The sequence below is a fragment of the Phocoena sinus genome, chromosome 15 (assembly GCF_008692025.1).
Source record: "Phocoena sinus isolate mPhoSin1 chromosome 15, mPhoSin1.pri, whole genome shotgun sequence".
Taxonomy (NCBI): domain Eukaryota; kingdom Metazoa; phylum Chordata; class Mammalia; order Artiodactyla; family Phocoenidae; genus Phocoena; species Phocoena sinus.
In genome coordinates, this window is record NC_045777.1 from 52,765,513 (window position 1) to 52,783,949 (window position 18,437).

General features: G+C 42.1%; 1 protein-coding gene across 1 annotated transcript in view; it reads right to left on the reverse strand.

Annotated features, from left to right (window-relative positions):
• Window positions 1-18,437, reverse strand: part of CREBBP (CREB binding protein) — a 132,404-nt gene that overhangs the window by 20,948 nt on the left and 93,019 nt on the right. Inside the window, exons 12-19 of the mRNA XM_032603817.1 lie at window positions 16,987-17,111; window positions 16,190-16,378; window positions 14,368-14,784; window positions 12,349-12,528; window positions 11,155-11,341; window positions 6,796-6,914; window positions 5,715-5,954; window positions 4,874-4,962 (exon numbers count right to left, since the gene is read on the reverse strand). Coding sequence (XP_032459708.1) covers window positions 4,874-4,962; window positions 5,715-5,954; window positions 6,796-6,914; window positions 11,155-11,341; window positions 12,349-12,528; window positions 14,368-14,784; window positions 16,190-16,378; window positions 16,987-17,111 — 1,546 coding nt within the window. The remainder of the gene's footprint in view (window positions 1-4,873; window positions 4,963-5,714; window positions 5,955-6,795; window positions 6,915-11,154; window positions 11,342-12,348; window positions 12,529-14,367; window positions 14,785-16,189; window positions 16,379-16,986; window positions 17,112-18,437) is intronic.

Consider the following 18,437-nt stretch of genomic DNA (forward strand, 5'->3'; position numbering starts at 1 on the left):
TAAGCCAGATCTTTAAAGGTATGAAAATGTTGAGCACTCAGAACTGGTTTTAATTTTCTCCTGTTACTTTTCACATGTTAATCACTCAGTTAATTGGGTTACAATAGAAATGAAACCAAATCCATATTCTAGACAAACATTTAACAGAAATGCAATCGGGGTCAAAGACTTTCCAGCCATTTATCAGTAAGACTATACAGAGAAAAACTGTGATATATTGTATAAACAATACAATATATGTAAATCCATGAACAGTCTTAAAATTCAATTCTAAGCTTCAATTTAAACTTTTTGGTATTGGAACCAATCATTCATCAATCTGAGATACTCAGTGATTTCTCTAACTTGGGGACAATCCAAGTTAAGCAAATTTAGAGACTTAATCTTTAAAGCACAATCTGCATTTGAGAAATTATCCATCACCCCAATTTCTTATAGTATAGAGCCTGGGCTCAAGCTATCAAATAAGAACAGTTAAAATAAAAACTATTAAATGTTTGGAAAGGACACAAATGAGAAATCAACAAAAACGCAGGCTGATACTGCATAAACAAGATGGGCACAAAGGAATACTGCAGAAGTAAACAAGCCGAATGAGGTGAATTACACAAGCAAAAGGGATGAGTATAAGGTACGACGGCAGCACAATAAAATGCGGTTTTAGTGCTCAAAACTACATCTACAAGATGCCAAAAGGATTAGTGTTAAAGACACTGTGACGAGACTTGGAGCGCTACACTGAACCACATGGGCAGAAGGAGATGCGGCAGCTTGCAGCTACACACAGACACAGACACACACGCACACAAACACACATGCGCGCACGGCTACAAACAACTGAGATTCAGGCCACTGCCTGGCCAGTTTGTCTTCATTACCACTAAAACAGGTCCCCACAAGTTCTAATTCTAATCTTAATTAAACACATTGAGCATTCTGTCTGCTATATTTCTCTGACTAAACACACATAGTGAATTAAAAGTATAAAACTTCAGAGCATGCACACATCTCAAGATTATTCAATTTTTCATATTTGTTGATGAGGAACATGACAGATTCACTGTGTGTAGCAACTGGATTAATAAGAGTTTCTTGCTGGGACCAGTTTATTTAGAATTAATTCAATCAACAAAGTCTGCCAAGATTAAAAACTGACCAGGAACAAACAGGTTAACACTGCTGTTTTTAAAAATACTTATCTCTTTCTCTGAATGAACTACAGTAATATTCTGGCTATTCACTATTTTGTAAATATTTTTATGGAGGCTTGAAATCATGTAGTAAAAGGAATTTCCATGTGTAGAAGGGCATGATCATCACTGGCAAGAAAGAATTACACTATAGAAACTATAAACCAATTAAGCAGCAATCAGAACAATACGCAAAAAGAAAGATACCCCTTCAACGCCAAATTGCTTCCTTTTAAAAAATGAATGAAAGTGTTCCAATTTATTATGATCAAACTCAGCCACTGTGCGCTAGCTCAAAGAGGACTACGGAACACACTGTGAAATGAAATTGCCACGGTAATTACATGTGAGTCTAAACGGTTTTAAAATCCTGGACAAACTAAACTCTTAGCTTTTATGCAAGCAGGACATCAAGCCTAGCAACATCTGGGGAACAAGAATCATAAACCCATCATTTTCCACTGGAGGAAACTGGCCCAGAGTGAAGCACTGATGGCTGAATGGCAGCCCCTGGGGTGGCTGCGGAAACCTACGCCCTCTGTGTATAACTAACTTCCATTCCCAAGAACCTCAGGGTCAGAAACTGGGAGGGACAGAGTGTCTGTCCCAGAGCAAGGCCAGAGATGTCAGAGAATCGAATCTGTTCAGGTGTAAGGGGAAAGGGAGGGGCCCTGGCCTCCCTTTAGCTCCCTTCTGATATGATGATAGCCCACCCATCTAGTCAAGTAGGCTGAAACCACTCTGGTAATCAGTGGGTGACAGATGTTAATGTCAGACTTGCCCCTATCTTATACCTAGTCCAAACTTTATTCATCCTGGAAATACATAATGGTTCAGAGATTCACTTTTCAACCGTAAGAGCCTAGATGACCTCCTGCCTTACGTGAAGGAAGCAGTTTGATGAATATGGAATTATAAAGGAGAAACACTTTACATAATCTGATGATGATGTACATCTGGGTACCTAAAGTTAGCACAATGTAACTGCAGAGTTCATCTGTAAGGGTAATTTAATGTATGGAGTAAATTTTCAAATGCAGATTGTTGTAAGTACCATATCAGTATATAAAAATAACTTGGATAATAGATAATATCTATTCTTATCTATCAATAATAAACTGTTAAAGTTATAGAACAGTTTTCCCAACATGACTTACTTTCAAAATTTCAAAGTGTGGAAACAAGTGAAAATGTAACCATATACTAGCTTATCTGTTAGTTTCACTTGTTTAAACGGTCTGTAGAATTTCCTATTCTAAGTGCCCAGTTTAGGACTATAAGTACCAAAACAATTATTCAAAAGAACACCATGGTGTTCATAAACAGTCAAGGTTGAGAATGAAAATGTAAGTAGTTGAAATGTCTATCGCAGAATTAGACCACTGCTTTCACAGACTCACAACGTGGTATCTCTTCCAGTTCTGTATTCCAGGAAGCACACCTTGTGAGATTCAGCTGAGGAGCAGTATATGCTCACACTCATTTAAAATGTATTATGCGTAAAAGAGAACTTCTTTATTTACGCTTCTACTCTTAAGGAAAATATATTACTTTTGCTCAATAAAAATTAAGTCCTATATAGAAGTAATATTGGACATTTCAGAACTTTCAAAACAATCCTTTGTTTGCACCCCATCAACGACCTCCTCTGGGGAGGCAGTAGTGCACACTGATGCCATCCATTCTATTGAACTTGAATTGCTCTCAAGTGAAATACGGCCGAAATCTATGCAAGTCAGCCGAGGCAGGGTCCAAAGAACCCAGGAACAGTGAAAAGCAACAATGAAAAGGCCCCCAAACTTAAGAGATGATGGCAAGCAATCTGCTGTCTGCTCTTCCTTCTAGACCCAAACTGTGTTGGGCACTTAGGAGTTGGGGCATTTTTCAGGGTATAGTTAATTTTAACCTGTTCTCTTAAAATTTCATAGCTGTATTTTGCACCTAACAGTTTCCAAAGCATTGTCTCATTGGAGACTGACAACTAAGGGTGTCAGGAAAGGTGTTACTATGCCCATGTCATGGACAAGAAGGTTAATAAGCTTGATACGTTACAGAATGTGCAAAAGATCATGGGGCTAAAACTGTAAATGGAGGGGCCAGAACCTCCAGAACAACACTTGTCACTATAGGAAAGATTCCATTTGGGCCACAGTATCATTTCAAACTTTTAGTTTTAAAATGCGTTTATCAATAGAAGAGCATGCTAAGACAGAAAATGAATTCCAAATGTTAAAATATTTTTAGCAGGACAGTTGTGCCGGCTGCACTTCCAGTAGAGGTGCCTGTCCAGGGACACCCATCTTTTCCCTCAAACCAGCACTTCACTAGGATAAGAGAGCTGGACATGGCTTAGAAATCTTGTCTTAAGATATTTTTAGGTCAACAGTTCTTTTTTTTAAAAAATAGGATTTTGATGGGAGTCGTTAATTACCTTGAATATGTTTTTTTTAATTTTATTATTTTTTTTAATTTTAATTTTTTTGGCTGCACTGCATGGCTTGCAGGATTTTAGTTCCCCAACCAGGGATTGAACCCAGGCCATCGCAGTGAAAGTGCTGAGTCCTAACCACTGGACTGCCAGGGAATTCCTTATTTTTAAAAAATTAAAACAATAAAAAAAAACATAATTGGAAGAAAAGTAACTGCAACATTCCAAATTATTCAGGCCTCTGCATGTACCTTTGAAAAAATAAAAACTTATCTTCCTCAAAGTATTAGAACCTATGTAATTACTATAAGCAAACAAGATAAAAATAATCAAAACATCAAACCCTAAAGCTGACATTTAATACTTGAACCTAAAAACAAAGAACAGGCATGAAGCCTCATCTTGGCCACATAAAGAATTTAGTTGCCAATTCATAGAATGGAGGCAATGTAACTGAATTTGACAAAGAATTACAACCTGTTTCAAGGCAGGACGCCCTCATGCTATGGCAACATGCAGTCACTTAAAGCAATGGATACAAAGTAGCTTAATTTTCAAAACAACCCTCCAAACCAGGAAGTTGTAATTAGGTAAGGGAATCAACAACAAAAATTATTTTCATTCTTCCTCTACTTAAGATAGGAGATCTATTCTTTAGCCATCTCCACATTTCAAGAGAATAGAAAATACTTAAAAAGCATACCTACCACTCACTAACCCCAAAAAGGCCACCTCATGGAGTCATTCTTAAACTCAATGAAAACACCGATCTCATTCTTACTGTGCTACTGATTAAAAAGAAAACGTCTATGGTTTAAAATTTTTAAATGAATTAGAGCAAACACAAGTCTTTCCATCAGACTGTACAGGCCAAATTAGCTAGGCAAATATTTACACACAGATTGGTAAAATACAATGTTTCAACTTTATTATCTTAAAAAAGGCAGTCAACCTTTGTTAGAGTAACTCTCCACTTCAGACTCTTTCTCATATGGTTACATTTTGGCTTAACACATGTACCTGATCCAACTAGTGCAGCAAGCAGTTTTGAGCTTAAAATTTTATACTATACAAGCATGCTTTTAAGAGACCATGGGCCTATCTGAGTGACTGAGAAACAATGAAATCTTGGCCCTTTTTACTGAAACTTCAGGAGAGAAATAATGAAATGTACCCAAATCTACAATCAGACAAGCATGCCTCGTCCTAAGACCTTCTTTTTGTCCCATGATTCAAGAAACTGCTCAAGGCTTACCTATTCTGATAGCTGTAGTAGGCAGCATCACGAGGAATTGTACACAGCTGCTTCCCGTAGCAGCACAAAGTCTGTGGGGAAAACTCATACTGCAAAAACAAAGGAGAAAATACTAAAAATATATCCCATTTACTGTCATGCAATGTTCTGTCCAATATGGAGTTAGATTTAGCTAGTAAATTATTTGTTAGTATACTGGATAGTCTTCTAACGATTCTCACATCTATTTAAAGACATTTCTGGATACAATAGGATAGAATTAGTGTCTAAGAGACTTTTTTTTTTTTTTTTTATGGCTGCCTTGGGTTTTTTGTTGTTGCGTGCGGGCTTTTTCTCCGGTTGCGGCAAGCAGGGCCTACTCTTCATTGAGGTGCGTGGGCTTCTCACTGCGGTGGCCTCTCTTGTTATGGAGCAAGGGCTCTAGGCACGCAGGCTTCAGTAGTTGTGGCACACGGGCTCAGTAGTTGTGGTGCACGGGCATAATTGCTCTGCAGCATGTGGGATCTTCCCACACCAGGGCTCGAACCTGTGTTCCCTGCACTGACAGGCGGACTCTTAACCGCTGCGCCACCAGGGAAGTCCCTAGTGTCTGAGAGACATTTGTTACAGATAGATGAATGGACACTGGGGCAGCCAGGAATGCTTAATCCAAGGCCTTCCCCCATAAGCACCTCTAGCTTCAGACAATCAACTGTTTTACAAGAGACCAGAATCCTGGTCTCTTGGGTCCTTCTCAGTACACAGGTGTGGCCAAAATACTGAGTTTATCATATCATCATAATACCCTTTTTGGCTGTATTAACAAGGGTAGTTCATTTTCCAGAAAAAGTTTCAACTGTACCTTGCGTCCACAGCAATATCCAAGGGATTGCATAACAGGGTCAATTTCTTGCTCAAAGACCTCTGCGAGCTTACTGCAGAACTTATAGACCCGGGATGTCTTCCGATTGTAGAGCCAGGCATTGTTGAACATGAGCCAGACGTCATCCACATACTGCCAGGGTTCCTGGTACTGCCCTGTATCCAGCTTCCGCTTGATGGTGGAAAGGTCCATGGGATTCTTCACAATGTCAAAATAATCCTGAAAGACAAAACGGTCTCAGTCTAGCATATCCCCCCAAATTCCAAATGCCCATCTTATTTGGCAGCTTTATCTTAAAATAAAATTGAAGAAAGTACCAGTATAACTTCCATTTCTAATAGTGAAAAATGGGACTTGAAAAGAAAACAACTTCTGATCTTCCTCTGATTTTATTATCTAAAATTGTAATTAATATTTTCAAGTGTGATCAAATTATTTCAAAAGCAAAGTTAAAGAAAAAATAATACTAAAAAACTTATTTAATAAAACATGTCTTATAATGTCAGATTTTAAAAATAAGATTTTGATCCACCGAATTAAAATGGTGAACATATTTATCAGACAATATGTTTTTCTAGAGATTCATTCTTGGTCCTAGCAACCAAAATGAAATTCCAAGACAAACACAAACACAAAAGCAAAAATAGTAATACTGCTACACACAATCTGTTGGGTCACCATGGCCTGTGCAAGAGCACCCAGGGTTTCAAAGTGAGAGGTCCATGTGTTTTATAAGTGATGTTCACCAATTATTTAAATCCATTCCGGAATACAAAGTCTTACCCAAATATAAAGCAAGGCTACAGAGGCTGTGCGCCCCAGGGTGTGCTCCCCCCATCTCACTGCACCCCTTCCATGGACCCTGGGGCTTAACGGAACAGGGCGGAAACACACATTTCAGTCAGTAAGACAAAGGTGTATTATTGTTTTGACAGAAAATATTTTTTTTACATTAGGGAAAAAATTCTTATTTTACCCAATTTTAAGAGATAAAATGAGTATCATGGATACTCATGAATTACAGTGGTAAAGTTATAATGTTTTTATGATATCAACTTACTGGAATTCCTAGGAGCTGGGGATCTACAGGCTGCCGAAAAGGTAGGGACTCTGGATCCTGTCGATACAGCGCTTCTAGGGTTGGCATCAGAGCCTGGCGCAACTCCTCCGGCTTAAAGACTGCAGTTAAAAAGCACAGGAAACGATGCTATTGACAAGGCACCCAGACTCTTCCTCCGTCACTTTTCAAATGGAAGCCTGGCTACTTCTGAGAAGGCCCGAATCACTTCCCTCCCAGCCGTGAAGCTTCCAGGAGTCCACGGACATTCTAAAGCTACAATTCAGGGATTCTGAAAACACAGTCACACTAGAGTTTTTAAAAACTGCATCCACATCACGAGGCAAAAATACCACACTGAGAAGTCTGCTTGTTCAACAAAAAGATTTCCAGTGCCAAAACTTGGCTGGAACAGAAAAAACGAAGCTAACTTTCTAATCTGCCTCATTGATCAAATGGGTGGGTACAGAGTCATTTTCACAGGAAGGGGCTTTTCCTCGCCTGAGGAAACGTTTGTGTCCTTGGCTGAAGTAAACTCAAACCACCTGAGAGGAATGGTTTTGTATTACAACCTCACAAATAAATGTATACAGTAAGAGAGCCACAAAAATAAGTAGCTCTCTTATTTTCCCCAGAAGTTCTGTACTGTGTACTGTCCCCTTGCACATGTACTAGTGCCCATGTCTCCAACCTCTTGGCCCACCCATTTCCTACGATGCCTTCTGTTGTCACCAGTGTAAGAACAAGCACTGGCTGCCAAATACATTCAGGACAGTCACTCATACAAACCCCTCGTGAGTTCTAAGGACATGGGAAACATGCCTGTGAAGGTGACAGTGTCACATACCCCCTCGCTCACATACGCTCCTGCCCACAGAAAAATTAGCAGAGGCAAACACTGCAAAGATGTTCTGATGACTTAGGTTCTAAGTGATGTGAAGTTTCCACTTTGTGGTTTTTTGAATTTTGAAAAAATTTTCTACAACAGATACATAACAAATTGTAATTTATAAATCAGACTAAAATACCATAAAAACCTAAAGTTCCCGTTGGGAAGTGGTATGCGTTGAGTATATCGAGAGATGAAAACACTGGCTGAGAAGTTTCCAGAAACTTTATTGACATCAGAGCCAGGGAATACCCAGGTATCCTGACTGACCTCCTGAGGAAACGGCCTCCTGCGCTCCAGAACACATGGCAGTCAGCAAGCATGGCAGACAGCCAGTGTAGACACTCCCATGCAGGTGCAAAGGCCTGGTCTAGGGAGCAGATGTGCCCTGTGGAGCCTTGTGAAACACAAATTCTGCCTTCAGCTAACCCCTTTTCTTCCAGTCTGTTTTTACAGAGATGAAGCAGTGTTTGGTTTTCTTTGAATAACTCTTTATAAGAAGACAATTCGTTAATCAATAGCTTTTTTATTCTTCTAGACCAGGGGTCGCAAACCACGACCCACAGGCCAAATCTGGCCAGCTGCCTGCCTTTGTGTGGGCCTGGGAGCTAACAATGGTTTTTAACGTTTTTAATGGTTAGGGAAAAGAAGAATGCTATTTTATGATACGTGAATTACACAAAATCACTTTTTAGTCTGACAAAATAAAGCTTTTTAAAACACAACTGTCCTTGTTGTGCAGGTGTCCATGGCTGCTTTTGCACCACAAGGCAGGGCTCAGCAGCTGCAACAGAAACCTTATGACACACAAAGCCTAAAAGATGCACTACCTGGTGGCCCTAGACAGTCTTCTGATGCCCTGCTCCAGACCATCTCATCTCCCAGTGCTGATCAAAACTAACATGGCCTTACATGTATCTCACTCTGGATGACCGTTCACTCATTCACTAAACATTTAATACCTATGCCAAGGAGAAGTCATTTTCAAACTCCGGTCTTTAACAACCACACTGATGTAGTAAGACTCCAAATGAGTGGAAGTAGCAGTCAGAAGCTGTATTTGAAACAAGTTCTCTGCCACTGATTAGTGTGGTGTGCTATGAGCAAGTCACTCCACTTCTCTGGCTCAAAACCTTCTCAGGACAATCAGGTGGGGACCACATCAGCAGTCCCCAAACCATGGCCCATGGATACCTTAGGGACCCTCATGCAGTCTAATATGGTAGCCACCAGCCATATGTGGCTACCTGAATCAAAATGAATATTAAATAAAATTAAAAATTCACTTCCTCAGGCACACTTGTCACATGTCAAGTACTTAGGAGCCACATGTGGCTGGTGACTGCCATAACAAGAGAGTGCAGATATACAACATTTCCATCTAGCACTGCCCTAGGCCTTTTCTAGGGGTCTGTGAAATCCATTTCCATAATATAAAACAATTTTCATGATTACACTAAGTTATCATTTGCCTTTTGCACTGTGTGCTGACATTCACACAGACTGGGCAAAAACAACAGTGAATAAAATCACTAGCACTGCAGCATGACCAGGCTGCAGCTCCAAATTCGACTTCGCGGTCGCCCCGTGTTTTGCTGCTGCTGTGCATACACAAGAAAAAACGCCATCTGCACTTACAAGTGTCCTTGATGAACGAGTCAAAATTCTTACTTATATTAAATCTCGGCCCTTGGCTACATGCCTTTTATTCTGTACGACAAATTGGGAAGCTGTCATAAAGCACTTCTGCTGCATGCAGTGGTTGTCTTGACAGAAAGCACTTGTGTGAGTGTTGAGTTGTCTTCATGAAACACACAAAACTAGAAAGAATGGCTGATAGACAAGCTACAGTTACTCAGATCTGGGTATGTGACAGACATTTGCTCAAAAATGAACGAAGTATGCCAGTTATAGTTACTTCCAGGACAACTGACGCTATTTGTTACCAATGATAAAATTTTGACTTGCATCAAAAATTAGAATTTTGAAAAACCTGTATCATGACACGTGAGCTTGACAGCTTGTCAAAGTTTACACGACTTTCTGAAGAGACTCATAGTGATATTAATAAATGTGATTTTAAAAAATATCACATAATAAAGCATGTCAACATTTGGAAGATGAGCATAACTCAGTGAGCCAAAGTCCCAGATGACCAGAGGACAGTGTTACAAAAAAAATCATGCAATGGCAAAAGATCCATTCAAAGTACAAGACGGATGATGGATTCTAACGCCACAGAGTATGAGAAATTCAGGGCTATGGATTCAGATTTCCCACTGCAACTAGCCTTTAAGAAACTTTTACTTGTTGAGTTTTGGTGTAGTATCAAAAAAGAATATTCACAATGACCTGAAAAGGCTACTAAAATACTCTTTTCTTTATTAACTACTAATCTGAGTGGGTCTGGATTCTCTTCATGTATTTCAACCAAACAACAGAATACAACAGCAAAGGCAGAGGCAGATATGAAAATCCAGCTGTGTTCACTTAACTCTCCGAGTAACAAAATTGTAAAACACAATGTCATCACTCCAACTATTTCTGTTTTGGAAGTTATTTTTAATTAAAATGTGTTATTTATGGGTGCCATGTAACAGATTTATTTTTAAATAAATATTTAAAAAGACATCTAATAGAGTAAATAGTGATAGATGATCCATACAAACAAAAACTTCTCTGGGATCCTCGACTTTTAGGAGTATAAAGAGGTCTGAGACCAAAAACTTAAGGCCTGCTGTCCTCTATGATCTCCAGGGTCTCTCTTCCAGCAGCAAAACTATACAGTATCAGCCTTTCTAACACTTTTCTGCCATCTTTCCTAACTGGATCACCTGCAGCCCTGAACTACCTGAGCCACGTCTCACATTCCTAACGGTCACCTGACAATTTGCTGACACCCTTACCTCCGTACTTTGGACACATCTCAAATACATTCTATCCAACTTCCACCGTGAGCCTGGCTCATCCTGCTTATTTCAGAACCCAAAGTATCTTCACTTACCTGCCGCCCTCCCTCTTCCTGCTGCACTAGTCAGTGGGTTCTACTCTCCCACCCCCTGACTTTGGGCACTTAGTTTCCTATCTGTATCAGCAGAAACCTACAAACTTCAGTGCATAGGGTTGCCATAGTGATAATTTCCCTAACATCAAGCTTCCGGTCATCTTCCTGCTGGAGTCCATCAGTGGTTGTCCACGGCATGCCGAGTAAAGCCAGCACCACCCCAGACAGGCGGCTCATGGGTTGCCCCTCAGAGCCCTGGTCGCTTCTCGTTCCTACCACAGACCCCTGTGGGCTCACATCCTGGAGTTCAGCTCACTGTCACCATTTCTAAAACTTGCAGAATGGCAGGCAAGAAGGATAAAAGAAGAGATGGAATTCTTTTTCTGCTTTAGCTTTTAATCCACAGAATGCAATCCCAACACAATGGAAAAGCAGCACCATCCGGTAAGTTTACGAGAACATGACCTACTTTTTTTGCGAGGCTGAGAAGGAGAAGTGGACTGTGAGGCTGTCCCATTGGTGCTACTCTCTTCTTCCTCTTTAGCTTCGACTTTCACTTCAGGTTTCTTTTCATCCACTTCCATTGGTTCCGACTTCTGCTCTGTTGTGTCTGTTTCTTCTTTAACTTGAGATCCTTGTAAGTCCTCCTCCATGATCTTGACAAAAACAAAATTACAGACAATGATATATGAATATGAAAGACCTTTATTCTAACTCAGCCTTATTGGAAGGCTCTTAAAAATCTCTATGGGCTTGTTAAAACCTTTCCCAAGTCAGAGCTGCACTGATCATTCCTTTTCTCTCCCACAAGAAGGGGTGGAGTGCCTGTTGAGTCACTTCAGTACAGCACCAGTGCATTACAGTCCTAAAAATTTTTAAATTTTTACATGCTAGAGTGCTTAAAAAACTTGTATACACATTGTATACACCAATTAACTGCCCAATAGTTTTACATATATTTCTAGTTTGGAACAAGAAGTGCCTTGAAAATTGTGGGAAGGATCAGAAATTCAACTGCTCAGAGGGCCAGGCAGGCGAAGCTAATGACAGCAGCAGGAGCTGTTGTGTGAGGCCGCGGGGAGCAGTGGACACTCTGGCAAACTAGAGAGCTCACGACCCATCTAAGAGCCACAGCTGGTGCTCCCACCTAGACTGCTACAGCAATGGAAGCACAGTGCTGGCAGAGCTTCTCATTTTTCAAGAAAAGCCAGAAATCTAGAGTTTTATTTGTAATTTCCCATTTTAAAAATAATTGTGTGGGCCAAACAAAACACATTTATAGGCTGTATTCAGCCCACGGTCTGTCAGTTTCCAACTTCTGCTACAGGTTAATTAGTAAAAGAACACACCTCTTGTGCAGTCTAACTCTGCAGAATTATAAATGAATGAAGGATGGCAATGAAAAAGTTGCTGGATGATTTAAACATTTAAAATACAAGCCAGTGCTCTTCACTTCTGGCAAAATAAAATAAACCCATATCTCATATCTAAAAATAAATAACCAATCTATTTTTAATCTCTTTCCAACTTGAACCACAATCGAATAGGATACTGAAACAGAAAGCAGGGACATCCACGGGGGACGCCTTGTGCCTCCCATGAGGACACCTCAGTGATGCCTCTGTGCGCAGTACATCTATTCACTCCCACGAATGGCACCTACCGCAGCCCCAGGCTCTGCCTTGGGTTCACTGGCATCGGGCTCGGTGTCCTCAGTCTTGACCTCAGCCTTCATTTCCAGCATTGGTACATCGGGTCCTGGCTGCTGGGAGTTGGTTTCGGCGCTGGCCACTGAGGATGGAGTGGGGACCCTGTTATCAATGCTGGCTGCTGCCTGGGAAAGCTGTGGAGAAACCAAAATCATTTATCTCTGTAAACAATATAAATGATCTTAAACCCTGATGCTCACTCAACACACAGTTTCACGTTAATCTTTCTCAATACTAATCTAATAGGCACCTCTATTTGAGAGAACTGAAGAATAAGCGTTAAAATAGGAGTTCCAGAGAAATCAAAATCAGGCAGAAACACAACTGACTTCTTGCCAACAATGCAGAGATGGAAGAACAGACCTTCCTACCTTTTGATAGAAAATTATTTTCTGGGAATTTTCTACCTAAGTCACAGAACCTCCTATTTTAAATATAATTCCTTCCAATGACATTAATGGTTATGGTAAACGCTGAATAATAAATATATAAGTATATATGCTATAGAAAGGGGAATAAAGTATCTATATGGAATAAGAATGTATAACTAGCCTGTTACTTGTAGGAACAGTGGTGGAGGAGTAAACAAACATTAAGAGAAGGAATCCCAGGGCTTCCCTGGTGGCACAGTGGTTGGGAATCTGCCTGCTGATGCAGGAGACACGAGTTCATGCCCTGGTCCGGGAAGATCCCACATGCTGCAGAGTGGCTGGGCCCGTGAGCCATGGCCGCTGAGCCTGCGTGTCCAGAGCCTGTGCTCCGCAACGGGAGAGGCCACAACGGTGAGAGGCCCACGTACAGCAAAAAAAAAAGGAATCCCAGAAAGAATTCTAAATTTTCATAGATTTATCCAATGGAGTTTTAAGTAAACAAACAAAAGAAAACATAAAATTACAAAGGGATCTTACTTAGAGATAAGAAATATAAAGTAAGGATCAATAAGCACACTCCCTTTGGAGAAATACAAACTGTAATGTCACCTTGGGGTTTATGTTGGGGTTAATTTTGACATTTTATAAATAAATATCCTCAGTCCCCACAAATAAAAGATAATGTATTTTAGGGGGAAGAAGGTTTTTAAGTTAGACTGATAAGAAAACAGACACTAAGATTCTGGTGAGAACTGGGAGAAGAATGTGGAGGTGAGCAGAAGCAGCCTCAGGCCCCTGTGTCAGTGGGGACAGCCCAGTCTAGGAAAGCACCGGACTGGGTGCTGCCAGCAGAGCATGGGACATGGGACACAGGACGTGGTGTGACCCTGCCACCTTCACCTCCCAGGAAGAATGGGTAAATCTAAGCCACAGAAGTGTTAACCTGAGCATGCCATTTTGTCATGAAAAAGAAAGGGCTTCCAGCTGGAAAACAAGGCTGATAGGCAAGGTCAAAATACATACAACTAGGAACTTGTTTACCAAATCCTCATCACTACTAAAACTCAGAAGACGTCAATCTAGGACAGATAATGGGGGACAGATAATGGGGGACGTACTGCTCCTATGGACAGACAGCTTAAAATTTTTACGGAGGGGCTTTCCTGGTGGCGCAGTGGTTGACAGTCCGCCTGCCGATGCAGGGGACACAGGTTTGTGCCCTGGTCTGGGAAGATCCCATATGCCGCGGAGCTGCTGGGCCCGTGAGCCATGGATGCTGAGACTGTGCGTCTGAAGCCTGTGCTCCACAACGGGAGAGGCCACAACAGTGAGAGGCCCGCGTACCGCAAAAAAAAAAAAAAAAAAATTCTACGGAGGACCCATGTATGAGTTCTTTTAGTTGTTGATTTCTACAAACTGATTTAATTGGGGAAGATAATCATAAGTCATGTCCTGCCTAACAGCCTTTGGAGCCGATGCTGGAAACAAAACAGATACTTTTTGCAACCGCACCAAGACTTGCAGTGACTTCATGACAGATTTTTTATGGGCAAGTTCTCATCTAAGAGTCTTGGCCAGAAGACGACAGGCCGAGGGGCTCACCGGTGTGCCAGGAGGCTGGGTGTGCACAGGTGTCGGCTGCTGCTGTGACGACTGAGGGGTGGCCACGGACGGAGGCTGGACTGGGGTCTGAGGCTGTGGGGTCACCTGGGCCTGGGCTGCCGCCTGGACTGTAGGGGTACTCTGGGTTTGGCTGGCACTGGGCACTGAGCCGGGAGTCGGGGTGGGAGTCTGCCCGGAAGACGACACAGGAGTTGATGGCTGGGTGGGAGCTGCTGGCTGGGGAGGAGTCATCCCAGGTGCCACCGGATGCTGAAGAGACGGCATGCCTGCGGCCGTGGAAGCAGGAGGTGGAGTCTGGTGTAACGGTGACTGTGTCACTGGTGGGCAAGGCAGCTGGCTGGCCTGGGGCCCAAGCATGTTCAGAGGGTTAGGAAGAGCAGCACCAGGCACCTGTCCCTAACAGATGGAACAGAGTATGTTAAAATTATTTCCCCCATTTGAAAATGTGGCAAAAGACTTCAAAGACTTAAATGTATGAAAATCTAATCATGGTTTCTTGATGAGGTCTGCTGACTGCATGGGAAGGTTCCATTTGTAAAACGTCATCGATCTGCACACTTATAGTAATGTGCACTTGTTTCTCATGCTTTGTTTTACAAAAGTGTGGAAATCTCTGGCTTAAACAAACACATGTACACTCCACTTACTAGCTTCGTGCTCCATAATATCCACCCACAGCTTAGACCACTGGAAAAGGTATTTGTCTTTTTTTAAAAAATGAGTTATGGAAACACTGAAATGTTTCAGTACAGTGGTTCTCAACTAGGGACATGTTTCAGAATTATCTGTGGACCAATTAAAAATCTATTCTGAATCACTGGTCTAGAGCAGGGATCTGCAAACTATGTAGAGGTCCATGGCTAAATCCAGCTAGCTACTGGTTTCTGTCAATAGAGTTTTACTGGCAGGCAGCTTCGCCCATTCACTCATATGTGAATGCGCATGTCTACCGTTGCCTTTGCACAACAGTGGAGCAGAGCAGTTCAAACAAAGAGCTCATGGCCCACCAGCCTGAAAATATTTACAGGACAAACCTGATAGCCCCTGTCTGGAGCAACGAAATTTATGGAAATTAAGAATTAATAAGTATTTAGTGAGTGAATCTAATGTAGTCACTGCCTTTTATTCAATGTTACTTCTTGTTAAAAAATTAAATAATGAATTTTATCTTTTGGGGGAAGACTTGGCCTGTTTTAAAAACACATGTACATTTGTATACAGCAGCAATCTGGTGTACTCTAGCAATTAACAAAAGGGGGGAAAAGGCAGTAAAATGAATGGAAAATAGTTCTCACCAGCATTAGACTGAATAATTAAAAACACATTCAATAAGAAGAGAACTACTCAAATGATCCAGTTAGTCGGACTTCACCTGGGCAGTTCAGACAGACAACAAGATACAAAGACCAGATCATTAAGAGTGAACTCATGGGACCTTTCCTCACTCCCTCTTTAAAATCCAGTGTCTCTCAGGATCACACGTGAAACTCAGAATTTACATTGCACAAACAAAAACCAAGAAAATGACAACTAAAAACCCTAAAACCAAAACAAAAGCACACAGACCAAAAAACCATAATCCATTCCACTTTTGTATGAAGTTCACCCCAAGATGGTATGACTAATTCCAAACAAGGTAAAAATAACAGAACAGAACGGGGAAAAAAAAAAATCAAGAGATGCTAGCACATGAAATGTTTTGTCTAGAATTCTAATTTCTGTGAACTAGGACATGCTGAGGTCAGTGGGAAGCTGGGGCTACATCACTGTAGGTGGCTCACAGCCCCAACATGAACAGTACCTGTGACACGCTGGCCTGGGCCGCTGGCTGTCCCATGCCCACGCTGTTCACGTTCAGCGCCCCGCTGGAGGACGGGAACTGGTTCTGTGGCAGGAACTGGTTCTGGGCAGGCGCCTGGGCCATCATGTTGTTGGCGTGTGTACCCATCATGTTCGGAGGCTGAGGCATTCGGGAAGGAGAAATGGCCATCTAAAAGACAATAAGCGTTACTGAGTTCAGAGGGCTTCAAGGGCCTGAGTCTTCAAGGTAAACTAGAAGAGACAGAAATCTTCAAATCCTCCTCCCTTGCAGGAAGGGACCCACCATTCACTAAGACCTTCTGGCTCCCAGGCACTCTGCATGCTTTTTAGGCAAGGTCTCTAATAAGCCAGCTTCACACTGCCCTCTGAACAGAAACCAATAGTATGCTATAGTTTAAAGTTCAAAATATGCCTTTTATGAGTTCTCTGAAGCGTTTAGAAGGCAGCCGCAGGAGAGGAAGTTCTGACAGTCAACAGACACTGACAAGTCCCTCTCAGCCACATATCTGAGGCTGCCAACACCATCTTCCAACAAAGTCACAGGTGCCTATGATTTGTCATTTCAATAAAAATAAGTAAGGTCAAATAATTCTTGTAGTAATAAGGACAGAGAGAGAGAGAGAAAGAGAAATATGAAGGAAATAAAGCATAAGCCAAATCCAAAGGAACAAGTACCACAGGATTTCCAGACGATCTACAAGTTTCCTGCTGAGAGAATTTTCCTTATTCGAGCAAGGCCTTCTCAGCACAGCTGAGGCAAATAGAAAAGGCACTTACCCCTGGAACGGAGCCCATGCTGTTCATCGGGACAGAGTGGTTCATGGGGGACGATGCGCGAGGTCCCATGGGAGCTTGTGGCAACTGTACATTCCCCAAGGATATTGGGTTAAATGAATTCATCCCTGTAAATGTACCCACAACGGTTCATTAGGAAAATCACTCACAGGAAAACAGAATGACAACTCACCAAATAAAACTCTAAGCCAAATAAGATGGAACATACACACAACATATACAACTGAAAGGAAAGCACTCAGTTAATCAGAAAAGATGGCTAAATAATAGACTGTTCATATCCAGAGAAGATGGCACCAATGCAGTGGTGGTGAGGGTGATAGGATGGGGTGGGTGGCAGGGCAGCATGAGCACAGGAAGGCAGAAAGTCAGGTAAGCCATGAGTACACAAGGCCGGGGCAGCGCTCGGCACCGAAGCGTCCAAGCGACAAAGTAGATGGGGGGAGCGTGGGAAGGCGCTCCCACCATCTATGGAGGAGGTCAGCTAAGGCCAGGGCACCCGTCTGAGCCAACCCCTCAGAGCCTTCTGGAGCACCTGACTCCCATCTCCTCTCCTGCAGGAAGCCTGTTCCCATCACTCCAGGCCTCCCAGCCCTTTGGCTGGGTTTACATTTATTGTTGGAATCTGGGGTAAGACTCAAAACATGGTTTTAGTTTTGCAAGCACATTAAGCATTTAGAAAGTGCCCAAGGGCTGGCAGTTCTCAACCTCAGCCTCCTCTCCATACACTGGAAAGAACTCACTTTCACAGCTACCTTGGCCTTTCCAGAGGTGCCACAGAATGAATGACACCTCACTAGCTGCCATGCAGCTCCAGACCACGAGTCTCTCTATTTGTAATTTCCCACAATACTCTGTAAACTCTGAGCTCAACATAAATGCTGGTTCAATAAGTCTTAGGCCCGACGCTGGCATTTAACAGAATCCTTGAGGCGCTGCCTTAACACTGTGTAGCATGAGAGGCCGTCAAACAACATGTGCCTCCTTCAGCACCACCTAGAAATGTCACCCTAAGTAACCAGCACAGGCCCAGGACTTTCCAGGAAGCTTGTAATACAAAAGTGTCCCACTCTCCTTGAGGGTTTTATTAACAAGAGAAGATTTTATTAAATAAAAGATGTACGAAGAAATGGCACCATAAAAAGTCCCTCTTTACAGACCCAGACAGGTCGGTAAGCGGGGCATGCGAGCACGTCCCTAGAAAACGCCTTCCACTCTGCTCAACAGCCACCTCCTCAGATCCCAAAGCAGCAGAGTCTTCCAAGTCATCCCCGACACAGCACTCAGCCACTTTCCTAAGGCTCCATTTCTCTGACTTTGTGATTTCTTTCACCCTTCATATCTAGTCCACCTAAACAAGTCCCTGAAAAGTTTCCTCCACATCAGTTTATCTACCAAGTCTTTTTCAGTATGCAGTATGATCACCACGGCTT